The sequence below is a fragment of the Gorilla gorilla genome, chromosome 16 (genome assembly GCF_029281585.2).
Source record: "Gorilla gorilla gorilla isolate KB3781 chromosome 16, NHGRI_mGorGor1-v2.1_pri, whole genome shotgun sequence".
Taxonomy (NCBI): domain Eukaryota; kingdom Metazoa; phylum Chordata; class Mammalia; order Primates; family Hominidae; genus Gorilla; species Gorilla gorilla.
In genome coordinates, this window is record NC_073240.2 from 86,930,896 (window position 1) to 86,954,923 (window position 24,028).

Here is a 24,028-nt window from a genome sequence, read left to right on the forward strand (position 1 = left end):
TTCCCCAGGCAGTGTTCTTGAAAATGTAGTTTTTTAGAAGTAAAGATTCTTGGGCCCCACCCTGATCTGTGAATCACAAACCGTGGGATGGGACCAGCATTCTGTGTTTTTTTGTGGTGTGTGGGGGTGTGTTTAATAGAGACAGGGTCTTGCTTTGTCACCCAGACTGGAGTGTAATGGTGTGATCATAGCTCACTGTAACCTCAAACTCCTGGGCTCAAGAAATCCCCTCACCTCAGATTCCTGAGTTGCTGGCACTCCAGGTGTGCGCCGCTATGCCTGGCTGATTTTTTAATTTTTTTTGTAGAGACGGGGTCTCACTACGTTGCCCAGGCTCGTCTCAAACTCCTGACCTCAAGCAGTCCTCATGCCTTGGCCTCCCAAAGTGCTGAGATAACAGGCATGAGCCACCGCACCCAGCCTGGTCTGTGTTTTAATAGATCCTCCAGGTGATTCTGATGCCCACTCAAGCTTGAAAACCGCTCCCTTATGCCCAATTTCTCTTGAGTACTTCCAGATAGCTCCTGAATGGCTGTACTAGTCTACACTCCCAGAAGAGAGTGATTCCCTTTAGGTATATTTAATCTGGTTTTTATCCATCTTCACACGCAGATGACTAGAAGAGGAGCTTCTCCAGGTTGATACCCACTTTTAGTCTGTGATCTTACCCATTCCACATACTTTTATGTCTAGCTTCCTAAAATGCTTTTTTTCTTGTGACATTATCTGTTGTTTCAGAAGTCTGTTTTCTTTCTTATTTTCATGTCTTTCTTAAAAACAAATGCCTATTGTGTGCAAGGTTCATGAGTATTACCTTTGATCCCCACAAGTATTTTTTTTTTTTTTTCCTTGAGACAGAGTCTTACTCTGTCACCCAGGTGGGAGTGCAGTGGCACAATCTCTGCTCACTGCAACATCCGCCTTCTGGGTTCAAGCATTTCTCCTGCCTCAGCCTCCCAAGTAGCTGGGATTACAGGTGTGAGCCACCACACCCAGCTAATTTTTGTATTTTTACTAGAGATAGGGTTTCACCATGTTGGCTAGGCTGGTGTCGAATTTTTGACCTCAAGGGATCTGTCTGTCTTGGCCTCCCAAAGTGCTGGGATTATAGGCGTGAGCCACTGTACCTGGCCCTCCCACAGATATTCTTATTCCTGTTGTACTCCACTGAGGCAACATAGTGGTGTAGAGTACAGATTGTGAATTCTAATTGTATGGATTCAAGTCTGACACCACTGCTTAAGAGCTGTGTAACTGGACATTACCAAACCTCTCTGTGCCTCATTTTCTTCCTCTGTAAAAGGGGATGATAATAGTATCATAGGGTGGTAGTCAGGTTTAAATCAGATCATACCTATAAAGTACTTAGCAGTAAACATTCCTTAAGTGTTAGCTTTCACTGCTATAATCATCACAAATAAGGAAACAGCAATATTGAGTCACTTACTTGGGTAGAATATGGGTTGGTTACAAATAAGGAAAGCTGTTATTTTCTTCCCCCTGTGCTGGCTTTTAGATACAAGTTATTATGAGCTCTGCCTAACATCATTCTGCTTTTCCAGCCCTTTCACTGATTCCTTCTACCTGCTTCCTCTTCTACTCTGTGTCTCCCTTTTACATTAATACTACATAATTACTTCTGCCTTCATTCCATGGTTCTTCTCATCAGAATTGTCCTCTGTTTTTTCTTCTGACCCATCCACATCCTTGCAATTCTTCAAGAAACTAGTGTTTTCTTCCTCCATCAGATTTTATCTGCTCACTGACCTCCCTTCAGAAACATTCAGGTTATGCTCCAGGCCCTTTAACTCTTAAGCTCATTCTCTTTTCTACCCACTTGCTCTTTTTCTCTTGGGTGGGGGTGGGGGTGGGGGCAGAGGGGTAGGGCCACATCCCATAGTCCTTGTGTACTCTCTGCAGCTAGAATCTGGTCAGGTTTTAGAATGTCGGGTTTCTGCTATTTTATTGTGTCATCATCTTGTAAATAGAATTTGAATTGGAAATTAATGATTATATTAATGGTCATTGAGTCAAAGACATCCTGAAATACTGTGAAGTCGTAACTACCACCCCAGTCTTATTTCCTTCACCTCTTGACACTCCTGGGGATGGACAGATAATGCAGCCTGTGAATGGGACAGCAAGTCCATTACCAAGGAAAAATGTTCCCAAGTGCCAGCGTGACCACTTTAGCAAATTAGATCTCCAGTTTCCTCTTTAGTCATGTTAATGAGAAATATGCACTATGAGAACAAATTAGAATTGACCCTTGAATAACTCGGATGATAGGTGTGCCAGCCCCACCCCCATGCAGTCAAAAATCCACATAAAACTTTTTGACTCCCCCAGAACTTACCTACTAATAGCCTACTGTTGACCAGAAGCCTTACCAATAACATAAACAGTCAATTAATGCATTTTGTTTATTATGTGTATTATATACTGTATTCTTACAGTAAATTAAGCCAAAGGAAAAAATGTTATTTTAAAAATCATAAGGAAGAGAAAATATATTTACTGTTTGTTAAGTGGAAGTAGATCATCATAAAGGTCTTCATCCTTGTCGTTTTCACATTGAGTAGACCAAGAAGGAAGAGGAAGAAAAGAAGGGTTGGTCTTGCTGTCTCAGGGGTGGCAGAGGCAGAAGAAATTCCACATATAAGGGGATCTTTGTAGTTCAAACCCATGTTGTTCAAGGGTCATCTGTAGTTACAGGTGTTAAACAAGTGTTAAATTTTCCTCATCTGTAAATTAAAGGAAATCATCAAAATCTATGCTCGCTAGCAGTGAGCAGAAGAATCACTTGAGCCTGTAAGATATGTAGACTCTTGGGTTCCACCCCTAGAAGACAAGGGGGGCTGAGATTCCATATCTAACAGGCACTCCAGATGTCTTCATGGTGAACGGTCCTAAAGAACGCTGCTCCCAGTTATCTCTAAGGTTCCTTTTACCCTTAAAATTCTTTCAATCTTGGGGCCAGGTGCAGTGGCTCACGCCTGTAATCCCAGCACTTTGGGAGGCCGAGGCGGGCAGATCATGAGGTCAGGAGTTTGAGACCAGTCTGGCCAACATAGTGAAACCCCGTCTCTATTAAAAATACAAAAATTAGCCGGGCATGGTGGCGGGTGCCTGTAATCCCAGCTACTCGGGAGGCTGAGGCAGGAGAATGGCATGAACGCAGGAGGCGGAGCTTGCAGTGAGCCAAGATCGCGCCACTGCACTCCAGCCTGGGCGACAGAACAAGACTGCATCTCAAAAAAAAAGAAATTCTTTCAATCTTATTTGCTGCTTAAATATTAAAATACGTAATACTCCCACAGGATTCTTTATCCCCGTTGCCTATCCCACCCCAGAGGTAACCACTCTTCTTAGTTTTTTTTTTATTTTCCTGGAGTTCGCTTGTTAAAGTAAATACAACTTGGATTATTTTTCTTTCTTTTAAGCATGAAAGATAGCCTGTTATATACTTTGTTCTGCACTTTGATTTTCCTCCCCTTAATAGATCTTGGAGATAGATCTATCTGTGTCAGTACTTGGAAAGTGTCCTCATTTTTTGTAAGTGGCATTGTATTCTGCTGTGTGGTGTATAACTTATTCACCAGTCTTCTTGTGATACTCATGTCATTTTCAGTCTTTTGCTTTTACCAATGGTGTTGCATTGAATAACTTCGGACATAACATCATTTCACGAATATGCAGGTATATCTTGTAAAATAAACATAGCCTAAAAGTGAAATTGCTGGATCGAAGAATATAGGCATTTACAATTTCAATAGTTATCACCAAACTATCCTCCATGGAGTTTTTATACAAACTTACAGTTCCAGGGCAAATCCACTGTAAAGCGCCTTACTTCTGTTTGTTATTTGTCAGATGGGTCAGTACTAGGTGGAACTGGATGGGTGATGCTTCAGTTAGTGTCCTCCTTTTGCAGCCTCCCAGCCCAAGGAGCGTCCTCGGTCCGCAGTCCTCCTGGTGGATGAAACCACTACCACCCCAATATTTGCCAATAGACGATCCCAGCAGAGTGTCTCACTCTCCAAAAGTGTCTCCATACAGAACATTACTGGGTAAGTGGAGATATTTAAAGATAGCACAGTTGGCATCTAGGTGACCAGAGCATAATAATCACATCATATGACAAAAAGCTTTTTTTTTTTTTTTAAGAAATAAATCTATAAGGTCATGGGTTGGTGCAGACAAGGACGATGGGGATTATGTTTCTGATGCTTGTCATGATGGTCATTCTGTCCCAAGGATCTCCTTTAAATACCCTTAGCAGGCTGGTTGCTGTAGGCTTTTTGTATATCATCAGCCCTACTTTTGAAGAATCTGAGTTCTAAAAAGATGATTTTTTAGATCAAAATAAGTAGGAATAGGAAAAAGGGTGATTTAATTCAGAATTTTGGGTTGCACCCACTTACAGATGTCATGCTTTTCTGTTGTTCAGATAAACCTGGTTGTTTTGTTTCTTCTTACCTCTGTTTAACATCTTTGCCTTTTAACACTTAAGTCAGTTTCATGGAGGTGAGTGCTGAGCCAATTATTACTATTAGGTTCTCACTCACTCCTTTGCACTGAGTTTCTTTTCTGGTCTCCTGGCCAGGCCTTGGCTGTCAAGTGGTTAGCAGGGGGCTGATAATGATGTTGCTGACTATTTTGGGTAAGATGCCTGCCTTCCCGTTGGGTGAATAAGCCATTTCAAATGTAGGACTCAGAGTATCTCTTTAACCTATCTTGGAGCAAAATTCCTAACTAAAGGATGCAAAAGTCTCCTTTTGTTTGTAATTCCTAACCTCTGTGCTGGCTAATGTTTTCTCCTCCTCTAAAAAGTTTCAGGTATTTTTGTTTTGTTTTGTTTTGTCTTTGTATTCTCATTATTTCCAAAAGTGTACTTTTCAAAAGTTGTAACATTACTAAAGTTTGTATGCATTGTAACTTTCAAAAGTTGGTCTTTAAAGTGTTCTTGCTATTGTGTCTACTCACACATCCATTGGGTGCCTGCTGTGCTAGCTGGTGAGTTGGGATTGAGAAAGTCCAAAGAGAACATAGTTGATTGTAAGTGCTAGATCTGTAGTTATTTAGAGAACAGAAAAAACAGTGTACTGGTTAGGCAATAAGTTTTAAACAGAAAGTTTCTTATATAATGTGTACATGGTTTGATGGAAGAAAGTTCCCCTTGCTTCTTATCACTTTCTTTAAAAAGGCTCAAAAAGTCCTCACAATTTGAGTCTCCAGTGATACTAAATGCTCCCGACTTTGTTACCAGGCCATGTGCATGTTGCTGTGGCCCCGACATAAGCAATTTGTCTTCAGTCACTGTAGTACTTCCAGCCAGTTGTCATTCTGGAGTCTTCAGGTACTCATTTAAGAATGCAAGCCATAGGTTATCAGAATGTATTTGACAGTATGTATTTTTCTTTTGTCCCCAGAGTTGGCAATGATGAGAACATGTCAAACACCTGGAAATTCCTGTCTCATTCAACAGACTCACTAAATAAAATCAGCAAGGTCAATGAATCAACAGAATCACTTACTGATGAGGGTAAGAGGAAGTTATGGCCTGTATTTTATGCCTCTGTAGGGACTGTGTGTGTGTCATTACCTAGAATATAAGTCTTAATGGAGTGACAGTACCTGCCTCTTCTGTATCCCGTGAAGATTCTCTAAATTGTCAGTAAAGTGTCCAGTGCTTTGTAATGACTGTGTAATCAGACTCATCCAGCAGCTGTCAAGTGAAGGATGTCATTTATTTCAATGTGGGCATACTCTTTAGTACAAATCTTTTCCTTCCCTTAGACTTTTGTACATGTACAGTTCTAGCTCACAGAGCAATTGTAAGCCTGCTCTCTTAAATATGAAAAGGTACCAGGTCCCTTCCAATTCTTAACTTCGTGTAGATAGAAGTCATGTTGTAATCATGTTTGATTTATGTCATGTTTATTACTCTTAACCTAAGTCTCGAATGTAGAGTCTGTCACTCCTGAACAGGATATTGATTTTTTTCTGGTACTAGAATATGATCTCTGTGAATATCCCCTGTATTCATGTGTCTTATGAAATCAACTATCATCTTGAGGAAAGTCCAACATAGGCTTATTCTACAGGCCACAAACCTGATTCTGATATTGATTTTTTGATATATTGAGGAGTAGGTACAGACATGAATGAAGGACAACTACTGGGAGACTTTGAGATTGAGTCCAAACAGCTGGAAGCAGAGTCTTGGAGTCGGATAATAGACAGCAAGTTTCTAAAACAGCAAAAGAAAGATGTGGTCAAACGGCAAGAAGTAATATATGGTGAGAGTCTTCATTTTGCTCTGATTATATTTGATTTCCATTGTCCAGCATTTTTAAGCAGTAATTTGTTGGACTATGAAAAATCAGTTTTTTAGTATGTGGCTTCTTGAAAAGATTTCCTTTAAAAACTTTAAGGTACAGAGACATGGTCCTGTTTGTATCCTATCTCCTTTTTGCCCCACTCTTCTGTTTTCAGTTCTACTGAACATTGTACTTATATATGAGTACTTATTTATACAGCAGTCCTAGAAAGAGATATCTCAGTTTTGTTCCTTACCTACACCAAAAACTAGACTAAACACAAGTCATTTCTGAGAACTGGGTATACAGTCAGTTACGACAGGTGCTGAATCCAGTGAAGACCTCTTTGGAAATCATAATTTAAGACTGATGGAATCCGGTGTACCTATTATCAGAAAATAGGACACGTAAAAAATAGAAGAATAAGATGAAAACACTTGACCAGGCTCAGCGGCTCATACCTGTAATCCCAGCACTGTGGGAGGCTGAGGCAGGTGGATCACTCGAGCCCAGAGTTCAAGACCAGCCTGGGAACATAGTGAAACCCCATTTCTATAAAAAGTACAAAAATCAGCCAGGCGTGATGGCATGTACCTGCAGCCCCAGCTGCTCGAGAGGCTAAAGCAGAAAGATCGCTTGAGCCCAGGAGGTCGAGGCTGCAATGAGTCATGACTTCAGCCTGCACTTCAGCCTGGGTGACAGAGCCAGACCCTGTCTTAAAAAAAACAAAAACAAAAACAAAAAACAAAAAACAAAACCGAGAACACTTTTAGGGGAAAGATAGCTATTGACCCAATTTTAAGGTTCAAATTGGGCTCTAAACTAGCTTTGGGACTGCAGCAGATGATCTTTGAGGGAGAATGCTTATAAAAGAGTGTTCCTGACACTTGATCTTTTTCCTCCTTTTAGAGTTGATGCAGACAGAGTTTCATCATGTCCGCACTCTCAAGATCATGAGTGGTGTGTACAGCCAGGGGATGATGGCGGATCTGCTTTTTGAGCAGCAGATGGTAGAAAAGCTGTTCCCCTGTTTGGATGAGCTGATCAGTATCCATAGCCAATTCTTTCAGAGGATTCTGGAGCGGAAGAAGGAGTCTCTGGTGGATAAAAGTGAAAAGAACTTTCTCATCAAGAGGATAGGGGATGTGCTTGTAAATCAGGTGAGAATGGGAAGGATCTCAGGTTCTTACATACACTGGGAAAAAGGGAAGTCATGGGGTTCCACAGCCATGCATTCACATCTTCTTTCTACCATTTATTATCTGTGTAAGCTCAGGGAACTTATTTAATTTCTCTGGGGCCTTGATTTCCTTTTCTGTAAAATGCAGACAGTAGGGTTTCTCTTCTAATGTTATTTTGGAAAGTTAAAGGGAGGGTATATATAAAGTACCTAATGCATATGATAGATGCTCAGTAAAACTTAGTTTTTCTTCCTCAGAGTCTGTGCCATCATCAGAAACAGTATAGTTTAAGAAATCAATTAATATGGCCAGGCACAGTGGCTCGTGCCTGTAATCCCAGCACTTTGGGAGATGAGGAGGGCGGATCACTTGAGGTCAGGAGTTCAAGACCAGCCTGGCCAACATGATAAAACCCTGTCTCTACTAAAAATACAAAAATTAGCCAGGCGTGGTGGCATATGGGAGACAGATATAAGAATCGCTTGAACCTGGGAGGCAGAAGTTGCAGTGAGCCGAGATCATGCCACTGCACTCCAGCCCGGGAGACAGAGTGATACTCTGTCTCAAAAAAAAAAATCGAAAATTATTTAAATATTTGGGGCTGGGCACAGTGGCTCACACGTGTAATCCCAACAGTTCGGGAGGCTGAGGCGGATGGATTGCTTGAAGCCAGGTGTTCAAGACCAGCCTGGCAGCGTAGCAAGAGCTGTCTCTACAAAAAAAAGTGAAAAAATGAGCCAGGTGTGGTAGTGCACACTTGTGGTCCCAACCACTCAGGAGCCTGAGGTGGGAGGATCACTTGAGCCTAGGAGTTTAAAGTTGCAGCGAGCCATGGTGATGCTCGTGCCACTGTACTCCAGCCTGGGCGAGAGAGTGAGACCCCAGCTCAGCATTTAAAAAAAAAATGTGTGTGTGTGTGTGTTGGAAATCTTCAACTTTCCCCTCTGCCTCAAATCAGAAGGATCTCATGTGTCTAAAAACCAGCTGAAGCACAGAAAGTTGAATAAGTGACTATCTGTAAAATGCTTAATAAAATATGTATTGTTGATACTTTCATCAAGGTGTGGTATGGTTTTAGTCATACTCCAAAAAATTCAGCTAAAAGTTACTTTGGTACTTGTAGATGTGATTGTCATAGACAGATTTTAATGTTTCTTTTTAAAATATTCTTCTTGAAAAACACATTGCCAGTATAACCTTTACAGGCAGAGGGGTATATAACATGTACATCTGACTAGATATTTCCCCAAAGATGCAGATTCCCCAAAGATGCAAATTCCCCAAAGATTTTGGGCAAATATCTGCTGCTGTGTAGAAGCAGAGGCTTAATTGCTGGAACATTTGTCTGAGAATTGTAAATTTTGTCTTTCCTTTGTATTCTTGAGCCCATACCCCTCACTTCATTAATTTATTAGCACATTCACTCATTCATTTTTCAGGTATTTACTGAGCATCTATTAAATGCCAGGTAGAACTACAAAGGGGGATATGGCTTAGGCCTCTGCCTCAGGGAACTCTTAGGAGTAAAAGTAAGCATGTTATGAAATAAATGCAAATGCAGTGTGGTAAATGAACACAGATAGCTGCAACAGATAGAGCTCAAAATTAAGACCTACAAGTGATGACTTTTCCTCCTGAAACATCCCCTTGGGCATTTTCATTTCTCTCTCTCTGCCCCTCCTCTCTGGTTTCATCTAACTTTTACTTTATCTAACTTAGTACTTCATCAAACTTGGACTTGTATTACCATTTGTACCTCCTTGTACTTGTGTACAACCCCTAGTAAGATCTTTGGTGCTAGAATTCACAGTTTAACTCATAGTATCCGTTTGCTCGTTCTGTGTGCCAGTGGTAGGATCGACCTTTGGGGCATTTGCTTTGTCATATGAGCAGATAACTTACCGTCCCTCTGTCTCAGCTCCTCCATTGGTAAATGGTGAAGTGAAAATCTACCCTGATCCTTCTTTCCAGTTTTTTGGTAAGGATCAATTTGTGTTGCCTCTGGAGGTTTGTAGTACATGGAAATCAATAATTAGCATGTATTTTATGAACTGCATACAGAAATTCATTGATTCAGCGCAAAGTGAACATACCTTTAGAGGAATCATTGAGATTGCACACATTTGGGAATGATTTAAGGGCCTCATAGAATTATTAGGACTGCTGGCCTGAAGTAAGTAGTACAAACAGATACCTAGGTAATGATGGCTGTTTGTGATGTCTGTCTAACTTATCAAGGTCAGATATTTAAGATTGTCTCATGAAAAACTCCTAGTGAATCTCATTGTTTTATTACTCTGTTTATGACAAATGGAAGTTAGAATACATTTTGCATTTTCCCTGTGCACAGTACATAAAGTTTCTTTAATTTTTTGTTGTTTTTCAAATCTGTATAACAGCTTTATTGAGATTTAATCCATATGCCATATAGTCTACCCATTTAAAGTTGAACCTCTTGAGTAACTGCCAGACTGCTTTCCAAAGCTGCTGCACCATTTCATTCTTCTGGGAGAATTTATGAGGAAGCGCTCTTGACTTTTACAGCTAGACTGGAAACATTTTACAAAATGGTATTATGAGTTTGGCACCCCGTGGCATAACTTCTGTTCTCTTTTCTCTGCAGTTTTCAGGTGAGAATGCAGAACGTTTAAAGAAGACATATGGCAAGTTTTGTGGGCAACATAACCAGTCTGTAAACTACTTCAAAGACCTTTATGCCAAGGATAAGCGTTTTCAAGCCTTTGTAAAGGTACTGATAAGAAACATGAAAATCCCCGTCATTGTTGAGAGCCATGTGTCCCTGTCGGCTTTCACTAGAGCCTTTTTCATGTGATTCCTCACAGTCTGTTTACTCCCTTGCAGAAGAAGATGAGCAGTTCAGTTGTTAGAAGGCTTGGAATTCCAGAGTGCATATTGCTTGTAACTCAGCGGATTACCAAGTACCCAGTTTTATTCCAAAGAATATTGCAGTGTACCAAAGGTAAGTCTCCTTTCTAACTCAGTCTTGTATGGCCATGGACTGTTTCCTCTGTGGCCAGTAGTACTGGAGGCCCCATGGAAGTGCTATTTCATGCTTTAGTATGTCTAAAAGAGACCTTGTGTTTTATCTTGAATTTTGTTGAATGAAAATCTGGACTGTTATGTTACCAGACTTAGGGTAGATGATAGCAAGAAGGAAAGGGACCACATTGATTCCATCCAGAGTTCAATGACCTGAACAGTATTCTCTTATCACTAGGCTGGGAGATAATTTCCACCAGTTATTCCCAGAAGTGCTAGAATTGCTGCTGTTTTTCACTTAATCAGTAATTACTGGTTTCTCTCTCTTGGCTAATTCTGTTCCTAGGTAGTTATTTTAAAGATTACAAGGCAGGACATTAAAAATTAAGTAAAACAAATAAATAAAAAAAAAACTTGGTTGCTTTTCCTGCTATTACTGTCCCTCCTAGAAGTCTTTAGTTCCTTTTATTTCAGAGCACAACATATGATTGCATATTATTTATATCATTGAAAACTTCTGACTTTTTTTAGAATCAAACTTATGACAGCAAGAAGGATAGGCACATGATCTCTGATGTGTTGGCTTCCCTCTGATAGCATAGTCACAAAGGGAAAAGATGATATGGAGTGAGAAGTCAGGATTCCCCTGCTTCTGCCCTTGTCCAAAAAGAGCCATAAAAAACAGAATTATTCTTTCCTTCCAAGACAATGAAGTGGAGCAGGAAGATCTAGCACAGTCCTTGAGCCTGGTGAAGGATGTGATTGGAGCTGTAGACAGCAAAGTGGCAAGTTATGAAAAGAAAGTGCGTCTCAATGAGATTTATACAAAGACAGATAGCAAGTCAATCATGAGGATGAAGAGTGGTCAGATGTTTGCCAAGGAAGATTTGAAACGGAAGAAGCTTGTACGTGATGGGAGTGTGTTTCTGAAGAATGCAGCAGGAAGGTTGAAAGGTAAGGCTTGGCTCTTTTGTCTTAAGTATGTGCCCAGGTAAAACAGGCAAAAATCCAAGTGCTTTTGTTGGAAATTCACTACCAGATTTTTTTCCCAGAGAGCCCATCTCTAACCACCACCCAGGAGCAACAAGCATTTAGTTCTTCGTAATCTTATATCAAAAATGGTTTGTGATGGCCTGCAAAATCATACAAAATAGAGGAAGAAGACAAAGAAATGATGCAGTCAGGGAAAATGGAAAATAAGATTTTAAAAAAACAAAGCAAAGCATAAGATTGGTGCACATATGCAAGCTGTCAAGGAAGGTGTATTCCCCTATAAGAGATGGACAGCCAGGTTGGAATTGGGATCTATGGCAAAACTCACAAGGAGGGAGACACAGTCAGCGAGTTTCACAGAATCTGTGAGTTCAAAACACATCACTTGTTCACAAGAGATGTTAGAGGAGTTTGCAGCTCCAGACACCTAATAGAAAGTTAAGTTTAACCCTCATCAATTAGATTTTTTTATTATTATAATTTATGATATTCGTATATCTTTAAAGCAAAATAAATCATAAAGGATGCCCATTTTCCATTTGGTTTTAATTTTTACATTTCAAGTAGTCAGCCGTATCAAGTTAAAGAAGCTATGAGGCTTGTTTTTTAATTTATGTGTACATTTGATTTTTTTTGTTTGTTTTCATCAAACCTATACTCCATGGGCCTTATGTTACACCAATAGCCTTGAATTATACCCACCCCTTTGCCCTGGCCTCAGTGAGCTGAGGACATTGAAGCAGGGTAGGCCAGTGCTGTCAGCCTCAGTGGCATAGAAAGAAGGTGGAGGAAATGGGTGCTGCTTTCATTTCTGAGGTATAAGTGATGATGTAGATAACTGCTATAGGAAATACCCATGCATAGAACAAATAGTAAAGAAGTTCCAGGCAGTCAGCTGGTTTCAACAATGAATAAAGCAGGACACCCTGCTTAGAAGTTGAAATCAAAATGAAGAGCCTTGGAAAGAAATACCTGCTGTACAGTTGGCGAGTGCTGGAATGGAGGAGAAAGCAAGAGGAATAGCAATAGAGTCAAGTCTTGAAGGATGACGGCACATAAGGAGAAAGTGTTCCCCACACTAAGGAAGAGAAAGTGGAAGCGCAGAGTTGAAAGGGTGTGGCACGTCCAGGGAAGAGTGGACACCCGGGACTCTCACACAGAGAGCAGAGTGAATGACAGGGGAGTGACGGGAAACCAGCCCAAAGAAACGGGAGGGGCCAGGTTGTAATGAGGTGCATTCTCCAGACTGAGGAGTTAACAGTTGATACTATCGATGAGGGAAGGGGGCAAAGAATGGGTTCAAAAACAAGAACGGCAAGCAGGAAAGGGATACATGAGGTGGTTTTTCAGTATGACACCTAGGGGCAGTTTAGAGTGCAGCTGGAGTGAAGAGAGACTGGTGACAGGTAAGAGACTGTGCAGTGCTTTGGGGAAGAGCTCATCTGGGCCTGCACTGTAGCAGAAGGCATAAAAAAGAAGGGCAGAAAAGATTCAGAGAAAGAAATCTCCTTTCCCACCACCAGCTGGCTGTGTATTTCATGGTTCTGTGATAAACTTAAACTAAGGCTCCTTCCCTCCAGTCTTAATATTCCGTGATGTTCTGAGAGCCCTAGCTCTCTTTGAGACTTTTACGCTGTCTGGCAGTTCAGAAATACCTGCCCTTTCTTGTAAAGGCCTGAATTTCCTAGAGCTGCTGTTGCCTGGATCCAGCGCTTTATTCTTTCCTTTACATAGCAATTTATTTATTCCCAAAATAAAAACTAGTAGATTCCAGCTGTTGCAATAAAGTTGTGGTCAAGCCAGTGACAGAACGATAGGTTTTATGGCCTAGAATGCCTCCTGTAGAGATAGGAGTTGGGGTTTAGTCATTTTCACCCCCAAGTGAATTCATGCCAAGAACAGCCAGTACTATGTTGGGTACTCTTTGAAAGGGGTGGGATTGTTTTTCTCTGATCCACTGACACTGATCATATAAACTTCAAGATTCGATGAAGTTAAAATGTGTGTCTCGCTTTTTTGGGGGGAGGGGGAGGGTGCAGGCACCTGAATTATTTAAAAGTAAACTTTAAAAAAAAAACTTTTTCATAACTGATGGCAGTACACAGAAAATTGCAGTAGTTTAGCCTAAAAAAAATAGACCTCCCTAGGAATCAGATGTCCTTGCTTCTGTTTTCTTCATAGCTTTGCAGTGAATTCCACAGAAAGGGGATTTCAGTTGTGGCAGAGGTAGAAGAAAAGGTGGGGCGTGGACTGCATAAATCAGTTCCATCCTTTCCCAAGGAATTGTGGACTTCACTTTCCACAGTGAAGATGTTACATAGGGGCCAGCCTGCTAGCTCGAGATAGACTCAACTCCAGAGACATCAAACCATCCTCAGGAGACTAGTGGAAAATGTTACTACCTACTCCTAGAGGATTAGTCAGAGCAAGAGTTTAAGCTAACTATTGCATATGGAGCTGAGGAAAGAGCCCTATATTCACATGTACCTGTAAGACTGGAAGGCGCCTGCCTGTGTGGCCACTCTTTGTTCTTTTGAGGGCATGGAAGACGTCTTTTCATTAGACTTAGATATTTCTATACTTCATCTTTGGGCAGCATTCCTGTCTCCTGCCCCACACCTTTCCCATTACTGTAATTAGAAGTCGAAAAATATTGCAACCTGAGTATTTTTTGGAATATCCTGCTATATGTTGCTGTTTAACATCTGTACAAGTCCAGCTTTTCAGCTTTATTCTTAAAAGTATTTTATTCTTAAAATCTTGTCTTATGGGATATATCTTTCTAGAACTGAGTACTTAAACTTTTCCAAAACAAGGCTTTGGTGATAAATCCCATTTTAAAATGCTGCTAAAAATCTGGTGACCAGATCTGAATCCTCGAGAACTGTAAAACTGTTGCTTTGGAGGAGTGTGATCTCAGATCATAGTTTGCCCTTATAGGGGTGTATGTGTTGCTGAAACACCCTTCAATAAAAACCCTTCTGACTGTGGGTAACTATTAAGTAGTCATCGTTCTATCTTCCCTTCTCCCATTTCCATTTTCCAGAGGTTCAAGCAGTTCTTCTCACTGACATTTTAGTTTTCCTTCAAGAAAAAGACCAGAAGTACATCTTTGCATCATTGGTAAGCTGAATTGTTATTTTTGTAATAGTATTGTAAGCAGCTAGTTTAGTTATGGAATGTAAGCACTATGTTATTGCTCTCCCCCGCCCTCTTAAAATTAAATGGCTCAGGACAAATTCCTCTGAATAATTTCCCACATGCCCTCAGAATTTTCTGGCATCCCCTCTTCCCAAAAAATTATTATTCTGTTTCATCACAGTCTTCTTTTAGTGTCTTAGACATCTGACTATTTGATCTGTGAAGAAACCTGTCACTGGAGCGTTTCTCACATTTGAGCCCATAAATGGTGCTCATGTATAATATTGCTGACTGGATTCTTTGGGGAACCTGGAAAGATTCATCGTGTGGAAAACATGACTGGAACCTTTAGAGCCATAAATTACTATTTCCCTTTTGAAATCTTTTTTTGTTAAAATCTGAATGAAATAAGGAGATACTTCTCTTTATCCTAAAGTAGCCCTTGTTTTTCAAACTGTGTGCTTTTTTAACAGCATCTGGTCTTACCTTAGATTGAAGCTGTCCTTAAGAGTTAGAATATTGTATACGTATCTTTTATTTGCCCTCTTCCCTTTTTCCAGGACCAGAAGTCAACAGTGATCTCTTTAAAGAAGCTGATTGTGAGAGAAGTGGCACATGAGGAGAAAGGGTTATTCCTCATCAGCATGGGGATGACAGATCCAGAGATGGTAGAAGTCCATGCCAGCTCCAAAGAGGAACGAAACAGCTGGATTCAGATCATTCAGGACACAATCAACACCCTGTAAGTTAACCACCAGGCCCCACCCTTCCCAGCCCTCCTGATGTCTCTGTGTGATTTCATAACAGGCTGGACTGTGACCAGAGTAATTGACATCTTAGGAATTTTTTGTTCTGTCTTGTTTGGGTTGTATTAGGAACAGAGATGAAGATGAAGGAATTCCTAGTGAGAATGAGGAAGAAAAGAAAATGTTGGACGCCAGAGCCCGAGAATTAAAAGGTGAGGCATTGCGAGTGGTCTGAGCCCCTTGTCTGGAATGTCTGCAGTTGCAGAAGACTGCTGGTGGATGTTAGGGGTACGGGTTTGCCCTCAGTTCTAAAGCTGCCCCAGCAGGCACTTGAAAGCAGCGAAATGAATAGCTGTTAACAAAAGAGAAACCAAGGCCAGGCTGACATGGGTCCTCGTAAAGAATGGCTGCAAGGATGTTTCCAGTACTGGATCAAGAGAATATTGATTCTCTTGACTCAGGATCCGTGTTCTCAAACCTCATGACATTCTCTGTACTTTGTCACAGGCGAATTTGCCAAAATTTATAGTCACATCTAAGATTAAAACAAGGAGAGAAAGGAATTTGGGGAAAGAATTCTCCAGTTAATCTGATTTAATCCTCCCCCCGGTCCCTAGCGTTATCACTTATCCGCATGTTTACAAATGAGTTGTGAGGTGAAGTTTTGGGAGCAGGGTATGTATCAATCTATGTTTGACCCTTATTTATTGAGTGCTGACTGTTTTGTGTAGTCTTGTCAGTATCCCTGCAACACAGGCATTCTAATCCCCATTGTGCCGATGAGACAGTCGAGGCCCACAGAGGACAAGCTACCCAGGGTTAACGTGTGTAGTTAGTGGCTAAGCCAGAATTCTATTCCCTGTCTTAGCAAAGCCTGGTACTCACACATGTAGTTAGTGGCTAAGCCAGAATTTTGTTCCCTGTCTTAGCAAAGCCTGGTGCTCTTTTCTCTTTGCCAGTGGCTTATCGAATGTTTCAAAGTAAAGACTATGCTTTGGATAGAAATAAGGCTTAGAGTTAAATAAATGTAAGCACCTAAGGAGTTTGGTTAGGCCTTAAAGCCATACAGATGATAGCATTCTGTCTCACTGAGGGGGAAATTAAAAATATGGACAGATTTAGACCAGAGCCAGAGTTATAGCAAATTTATTGGCCCATGATTAGGATGACAAGGATAAAAATCTTCCTTCTTTAAATTTCGTCAAGTACCTGGCTAGGCATACTGCTAGGTACAACAGATGCAAAGATTCCTTAAAAAGAGCCCTTGCCCTTGAGAAGCTCACACCCTAGCAGGGGAGACATACATCAATGATGGGCCACACAGTGATTTATTAGACCACAGGCACAATTAGCATGTGTGGGATCTGCTCATCCTGCCTCTAGTAAGTCTCACAGAGAAGCTGGTGCATGAGCTACATCTGAAAAAAATTATCTCAGCACACAAGAGTGGTTATGTGCAAAGGTGAAAAAGGACTTGACATGTCTGCCAAGGAATGACAGGTTCGGTGTGTCTGGAGGGTCAGGGCTAAGGGATGGGATCTTAAGCTGGAAATGCACCAGGTATTAAAAGGCAACAAGGGACTCATGTAATTAAAAAAAAAAAAAAATTTTTTTTTTAACATGTTGAAGATAGGAGAGTTGCTTGAGGGAATGGGAAGCCACTGGAAGTACAAAGACCATTTGGAAGACTGTTAGGATAGGTTAAGTGAGAATGAGCTGGAGAAGGAAGAGATGTAAGAAATAAGGTCATTAAAATCTGATCAGTTGGCCAGGCTTGGTGGCTCATGCCTGTAATCCCAGCACTTTGGGAGGCCACGGCGGGCGGATCACAAGGTCAGGAGTTCGAGACCAGCCTGACCAACATGGTGAAACCCCATCTCTACTAAAAATACAAAAATTAGCTGGGCGTGGTGGCACGTGCCTGTAATCCCAGCTACTTAGGAGGCTGAGGCAGGAGAATCGCTTGAACCCGGGAGGCAGAGGGAGGTGGAGGTTTCAGTGAGCCGAGGTAGCACCACTGCACTTCAGCCTGGGTGGCTGAACAAGACTCTGTCTCAAAAAAAAAAGAGTCTGGTCGGTTGGTGGTAGGACAGAGTAAGGAGACAGAATCTCTCACAGGTTTCCAAATCAGGTGACCTGGAAGATGAAGAGTTGTTGACTGAGAAAGAGATTCCACACTAAAGGGAGGAGGTAGTGGGCTGGAGAAAAGATTGGTTTCTCACATGCTGAGAACAAGGCATCTCAGTAGAGGTGGCCACGTGGGCGCCATGGTCTGCTGCTAAGAAAGGGGAGGATTTTTGATGTTTTTTTATGAATTATCAGCATATAGAAGGTAATTGAAGCCATGGGGATGAATGAGATCCTCAAGAGGAAAGTGGGTAAGGTAAAGAAGACAGCTTAGGCCAGGTGCGGTGGCTCACACCTGTAATCCCAGCACTTTGGGAGGCCAAGGCAGGCGGATCACCTAAGGTCTGGAGTTCGAGACCAGCCTGGCCAACATGGTGAAACACCATCTCTACTAAAAATACAAAATTAGCCAGGCATGGTGGCACATGCCTGTAATCCCAGCTCCTCAGGAGGCTGAGGCAGGAGAATCACTTAATCACTTGAACCCAGGAGGTGGAGGTTACGGTGAGCCAAGAGTGCACCATTGCACTCCAGTCTGGGCAATAGGAGCGAAACTCCGTCTCAAAAAAACAAAAACAAAAAAGAAAACAAAAAAAAAAGAAGACAGCTCAGGATGGAGCTGAGACAGGAGCCCAGATAAGAGATTCCATTGCAGATGGCAGATCTGTAAAGTGTCCTGAGAAAGAATGGTAGGAAGAGAACTGGTGTCCTAAAAGCTAAAGAAGGAAACATGTTTTAAAGGAAGAAGTAATCATCAATGCTGGAAAAAACAACCTAAAAGACCTCATTGGATTCAGTCATGAAGTTGAGCTGGAAAAGCAGTTGCAGAGTGGACAGAAGCTAGAGAGTAGTGGGCTGAGAAGTAAACAGGGGACACGGGAGTGGAAGCAAAGTGCAGACTTGTTATGTCACAATTTCCATGGTTTGCCAAAAAGATCCAGAACGGTTTTCCAGATAGAAATCACAGAACAGAAACAATATTGCAGTCTTGATGAAAAAGAAAAGGCAGTGTGGGTGGGGAGGGTGTCCTGTCTTGTCCCTTTCCATAAATTACCACAAGGTGGTGCTCGTGTCTTAGTCATTCTCGTAATTACTAAACACCAATCAAATCACAGATCATTTTCTCCTTCCTGCAGAACAACTTCAACAGAAGGACCAAAAAATCCTACTCTTGTTGGAAGAGAAGGAGATGATTTTCCGGGACATGGCTGAGTGCAGCACCCCTCTCCCAGAGGATTGCTCCCCAACACATAGCCCTAGAGTTCTCTTCCGCTCCAACACAGAAGAGGCTCTCAAAGGAGGACCTTTAATGAAAAGTGCAATAAATGAGGGTAATTAACATTCAGCATTGCCCCCTCTTCATCTACTCCCAGAGTGGTTTACACACTAATATTACCTGCCAGTTTTTACTTTTTTACTTTAAAGCACAAATGCAGAAAATTACCCAAAACAAATATTTCACTATAGTAAATTATCAGGTGAATATCCTTTTAACCACTACTCACATCAAGAACTTAAAGGGGCCCTGAAGCCCCTTCCTCCACATGCTCTGTCCCCATCACACCTCCCTCTCTCCAAAAGGAGCAGTTATTCTGACTGTTTTTTAATTAGTCACTTATGCTTTTTTTTTTTTTTTGGCAGGATCTTGCTGCTCTGTTTCCCAGGCTGGAGTGCAGTGGTGCAACCTCGGCTCACTGCAACCTCCCCCTCCTGGGTTCAAGTGATTCTCTTGTCTCAGCCACCCAAGTAGCTTGGGACTACAGATGTGCACCACCACACCCAGCTAATTTTTGTATTTTTCACAGATACAGGGTTTCACCATGTTGGCCAAGCTGGTCTCAAACTCCTGACCTCAAGTTATCCACCCACCTTGGCCTCTCAGAGGGCTGATATTATAGGCATGAGCCACTGCACCCGGCCATTAATCACTTACTTATATGTCTTTATGGCTTAAGTGCCTACTCCTAGACATTATAGTTTAATTTGCTTATGTTTTTTGATATGCATCTTAAAATTCTTAATTTACAGTTCCCCCCACCATCTTTTTTTTTCCATATAATTTATCTTTGAACAATCTGAGCTTTTTGACTTAGAGAGTTTCCCACAGTTTGGATTTTATTCATACAGTCCTGTTATCTGTTTCCTTCAGATTTGCAGCTGGATTCAGAGGCTTAATTAATTACTCAGACTTGATCTCTTTGGTAAATTGTGCCCTTATAGTGTTGTGTTCTTTCATTGAGGAGGCATAAATATCTAGTTGTCTCTTTTTTTGTGACGTATAAGAAAAGATAAAAGGATAAATTCTTGATTATTTTTCCCCTCCATTTATTTACCAGTTTTTAAGACCATGAACATCTTCTGAAAGTGACCCATAGTTTTTATTATGGACTCATGAATTGAAACATGTTTGATGGGGCCAGGCGCGGTGGCTCATTTCTATAATCCCAGCATTTTGGGAGGCCGAGGCAGGTGGATCACCTGAGGTCAGGAGTTCAAGACCAGCGTGGCCCACATGGTGCAACCCCATCCCTACTAAAAATACAAAAATTAGCCGGGTATGGTGACATGCGGCTGTAGTCCCAGCTCCTCAGGAGGCTGAGGCAGGAGAATCGCTTGAACCCAGGAAGCAGAGGTTGCAGTGAGCTGAGATCGTACCACTGCCCTCCAGATTGGGCAACAGAGCGAGACTATCTCAAAACAAAAACAAAAACAAAAAAAACATGTTTGATGGATTTCAAGTCATTGCAATTCCTAACCTTACTAAAAGCTCAGAATGTTCCTTTTTTGAACACCTCTTTCTTTGGCTTCTAGTCCTGTGGACGTGACCATAGTAGTCTTTTAGAGCTACTGGTATAGTAAGTTGTTCCAGGCTCATCTTAATTGTTTTCTGCCCCAGTCTCGGTATCAGCCATTTCTCCAAGAGTTCTGGTTTCTTTAAGTGGGAAATTATATTTTCAGACCACAGTCTGGGTACTGGGAGTGGTCATTGCTGCTAGGTTGATTGTTACTAGGTTGGGCCTTTTCAGTGGACAGAGCTTGGGGAAAAACATATATATAACATTATATATATATTATATAACATATATATAACATTATATATATGTTTTACATCATATATAATTTAAATACCTATTGAACATAAAATGTGTATATGAAAATTTATATTTACACTTTTGAATTCACATTGATATTCTTAAACTGTGGACTACAGTGTTTGTTTTTTTAACTAAACCTATTTAGTATTACATCTCTATTTCCTTTCTTTCACATTGCAAATCCTTGTTCTTAAGGATACATCATAGAATTAGAATATTATATATTTACTTTCTGGCTTTATCCAACCTATTACTCATAACTGTTAGTAATACTAATAGTATTACTAATTACTATTGCTAATACTGTTAGTAATACTAATAGTATTACTATTACTATTAACTAATTTACTAATTACTATTGCTAATACTGTTAGTAATACTAATAGTATTACTAACACTATTTTGATAATAATATATTCCAATAGTAATGCTGCTACCACTACATATGACTTTTACTTGCTGTCCGCATTCTCCCATTTTTGAAAAAATAGTTGTGCTGTGTCTACACTGTCAGTTTATAACTGTTACATGCTGTATGCTCTCCTTGTGAGCCTTGACCATAGTCTTTGTTCTGTAAGTGAACATACTTCATGCTTACCAGAAGTTCTTAGGTCAGTCACCCTCTAGTCATGTGGATATGTGAAGCTGATTCTCTAGCATGTGCCTTAGGAAAGGTTCATGAGAGTAATAGTCCATGAGCTCTTTCATGCTGGTAATAATTTATGCCCTTTATACTTGAAAGCCTATTTTGCTGAATATAAAATTATTGGCTTGTTCATATTTTCTTCCCCAAGGTATTAATTACTCTCAAGTATGTTGTTTTTTTTTTTTTTCTGGCATAAAGCATTGCCATCAGAGACTGATAATAATTTGATTTTCCCCATGTAAGTAACATGCTCTTTGCCTAGATGCCTAAAGGATTTTTTTATAAGTACAAGTAGTTTTACAAGAATATTCCTTGGTATTTGTTACCCTAGGTTGATGCTGTCAGGTTCACAGTGTTCTGTTTTCATATGTGGTTTCAAATTTTTCAGATTTCAGGAAGTTATTTTTGAATTATAATTTGTACTATTTTCCCTGTTTCCTTTGCTTTGGTCTTCTTCAAGGTCTCCCTTCTTTGTCTATCTTCAGTGTTTGTCACTTTCTTTTAATACTTTTGATCTCTTCATCTTTTTAATGTTTAAATGGTCTTCCTTTCACCTTCTTTTTTATTAAGCCATTTTCTGCTGGGTTAATTTGCTCTTATATTCTAGTTTAGTTTTGATTTCTATAATGATTGTTTTTCTTTTGTTTGTAGCTTTGCTATTTCATTTCTGTGTTTTCTAATTCTGACCTAAGTTAGTTCTTTCATGTCTTTTGTCATTTTCTTTTCTTTCTTTTTTTTTTTGTTCTTTTTTTTGAAACAGAGTTTTGTTCCTGTTGCCCAGGCTGCAGTGCAATGGTGTGATCTTGGCTCAGCCTCAGCCTCCTGAGTAGCTGGGTTTACGGGCATGCACCACCATGCCCGGCTAATTTTTTTGTATTTTTAGTAGAGACGGGGTTTCTCCATATTGGTCTTGAACTCCTGACCTCTGGTGATCTGCCCGCCTCGGCCTCCCGAAGTGCTGGGATTACAGGCATGAGCCACTGCACCCAGCTGTCTTTTGTCATTTTCTTAATGTGTTTTGGTCACCTATTTTATGGACATGTCTTTCTGATGTGCTTTTATTATCTATAGAGAACTTAGACCCTGTGTTCTCCCCACCATCACTCCCTGTTCTTAACTTTATATGGGATTTGACTTCAATATTTTCTATTGCTCATTTTCATGTGAAATTAGTGTTGTAAGTTTACAGGTTCAGATAGCGTTTCTCACACCATAGGACTCGTCTATCATTTTTGTGTAGTTTTTCTTTTTTAATATGGCTTGTCTTATCAGATTTCCTGCTGTTGGTTCCCTCCCTTATTCCACCTGGCCCTTCTTTTTCTTTATCTCTTTATTTTTCTCCTGTTTAACTTTTATTCCATTTTCTCCACTTTCTTCTTTCTGTGAGCCATACCCTAGAAAAGAACCCTAGTGGGCCAGAGTTGAGATGCAAATTCTTAGACTACTCTAGCCCCTTGAACTCACTCCATATTGGCAAAGCCAGAAATCCTGACTGTTTTACTTGCTGTTCTCAAATCAGTCCATCTTACTTTCCAGGGAATATCTTCTGTCTGCTCTGGATATGATTCCAGAAGCCATGTCACTTCTAGTAAATTACTCTGCCTTCCCTGTACACTTTCAAATTTCCTAGGCCTCTTGTATATAAAGTGGAAGGTCTCATCTCTAAATTTCTAGTAGAATCCAACTAAAACACATATCCTGAGCTGAGACCCTTCTCTGAGCAAAGGAACTCACCCAGTCACTCTTTGGAAATTTCCAGTCGTGCTCTTTGTACGTATCATATATACTATGAACTTGTTTTCTCCTCATTGAAAGATAAGATGTCAGCTTTGCATGTTTCCTTTATTCCAGTGGAGATCCTTCAGGGTTTGGTGAGTGGAAATCTGGGAGGCACACTTGGGCCGACTGTCAGCAGCCCCATTGAGCAAGGTGTGGTCGGTCCTGTTTCCCTGCCCCGGAGAGCAGAGACCTTTGGAGGATTTGACAGCCATCAGATGAATGCTTCAAAAGGTAAATGATGTGAAGTCATGAGCTTTTATAGGCAATCCTTGACTATCTCACACAACTCAAAATGACTTGTACTTTAGTAGCTACATCACCGCTCCCATTCAATCAGCAAATTTCTTAGTGAGATCTCAAGACACTCAAGAGCTTGTCAGTCAGACTCATATTCATTTTGAGTAACAAAAAAGATTTTCCTAAGATCTCAGCTAAAAGAGTAATAATACATGTTCCTGCTTCCATTTCTTCTGCATCCGTAAAATTATTAATAATCACTTAGCTGCCACCAAGCAGCTCCCCCTTTTTGGGGGCATCAGTAGGTTTCAGACATACCACATCCCCAAGATACCTATATTATATTCTTTCCTTGGCTAATCTGTTTCACAACTTTAAAAAAAAAACACCGTATTTTTTGTTTAGGAGGCGAGAAGGAAGAGGGAGATGATGGCCAAGATCTTAGGAGAACGGAATCAGATAGTGGCCTAAAAAAGGTATTTCTCTTTAAAATACACCATGAACCTCCTTGGCACTTTCCTCTGAATTCATAACCTTTGAAATTATTTCACTTTGATGTTGTTTTCGATGCCTGAATTGCTGCTTTTAATAAAATTATTTTCAGGGAAAATCACATTTTTAAAACAAATAGTATGGTTAAGAGCTCCACATTATTCGCTGTTTGGCCTCACTGGCTTAGGGCAGTGTGTTTACATTCATAACTCTACCATGGTCCTGGCAGGACCAGTTTCATTAGAAGGTTTGTTTCAGGTGCTCCAAA

The 24,028-nt window shown here is 40.7% G+C and overlaps 1 protein-coding gene across 23 annotated transcripts in view; it reads left to right on the forward strand.

The window, feature by feature from the left end:
* The window catches only part of AKAP13 (A-kinase anchoring protein 13), a 360,797-nt gene that overhangs the window by 323,677 nt on the left and 13,092 nt on the right, over positions 1-24,028 (forward strand). For 13 of the 23 annotated variants that reach the window (XM_055362877.2, XM_031002130.3, XM_055362887.2 and 10 more), the window contains 13 exons: positions 3,935-4,070; positions 5,433-5,545; positions 6,150-6,302; positions 7,233-7,483; positions 10,128-10,253; positions 10,367-10,484; positions 11,210-11,458; positions 14,544-14,620; positions 15,199-15,380; positions 15,514-15,596; positions 18,648-18,842; positions 23,104-23,262; positions 23,674-23,744. In XM_055362877.2, coding sequence (XP_055218852.2) covers positions 3,935-4,070; positions 5,433-5,545; positions 6,150-6,302; positions 7,233-7,483; positions 10,128-10,253; positions 10,367-10,484; positions 11,210-11,458; positions 14,544-14,620; positions 15,199-15,380; positions 15,514-15,596; positions 18,648-18,842; positions 23,104-23,262; positions 23,674-23,744 — 1,913 coding nt within the window. The remainder of the gene's footprint in view (positions 1-3,934; positions 4,071-5,432; positions 5,546-6,149; positions 6,303-7,232; positions 7,484-10,127; positions 10,254-10,366; positions 10,485-11,209; positions 11,459-14,543; positions 14,621-15,198; positions 15,381-15,513; positions 15,597-18,647; positions 18,843-23,103; positions 23,263-23,673; positions 23,745-24,028) is intronic. The other 10 variants (XM_031002129.3, XM_055362884.2, XM_055362885.2 and 7 more) reach the window with 2 other exon arrangements.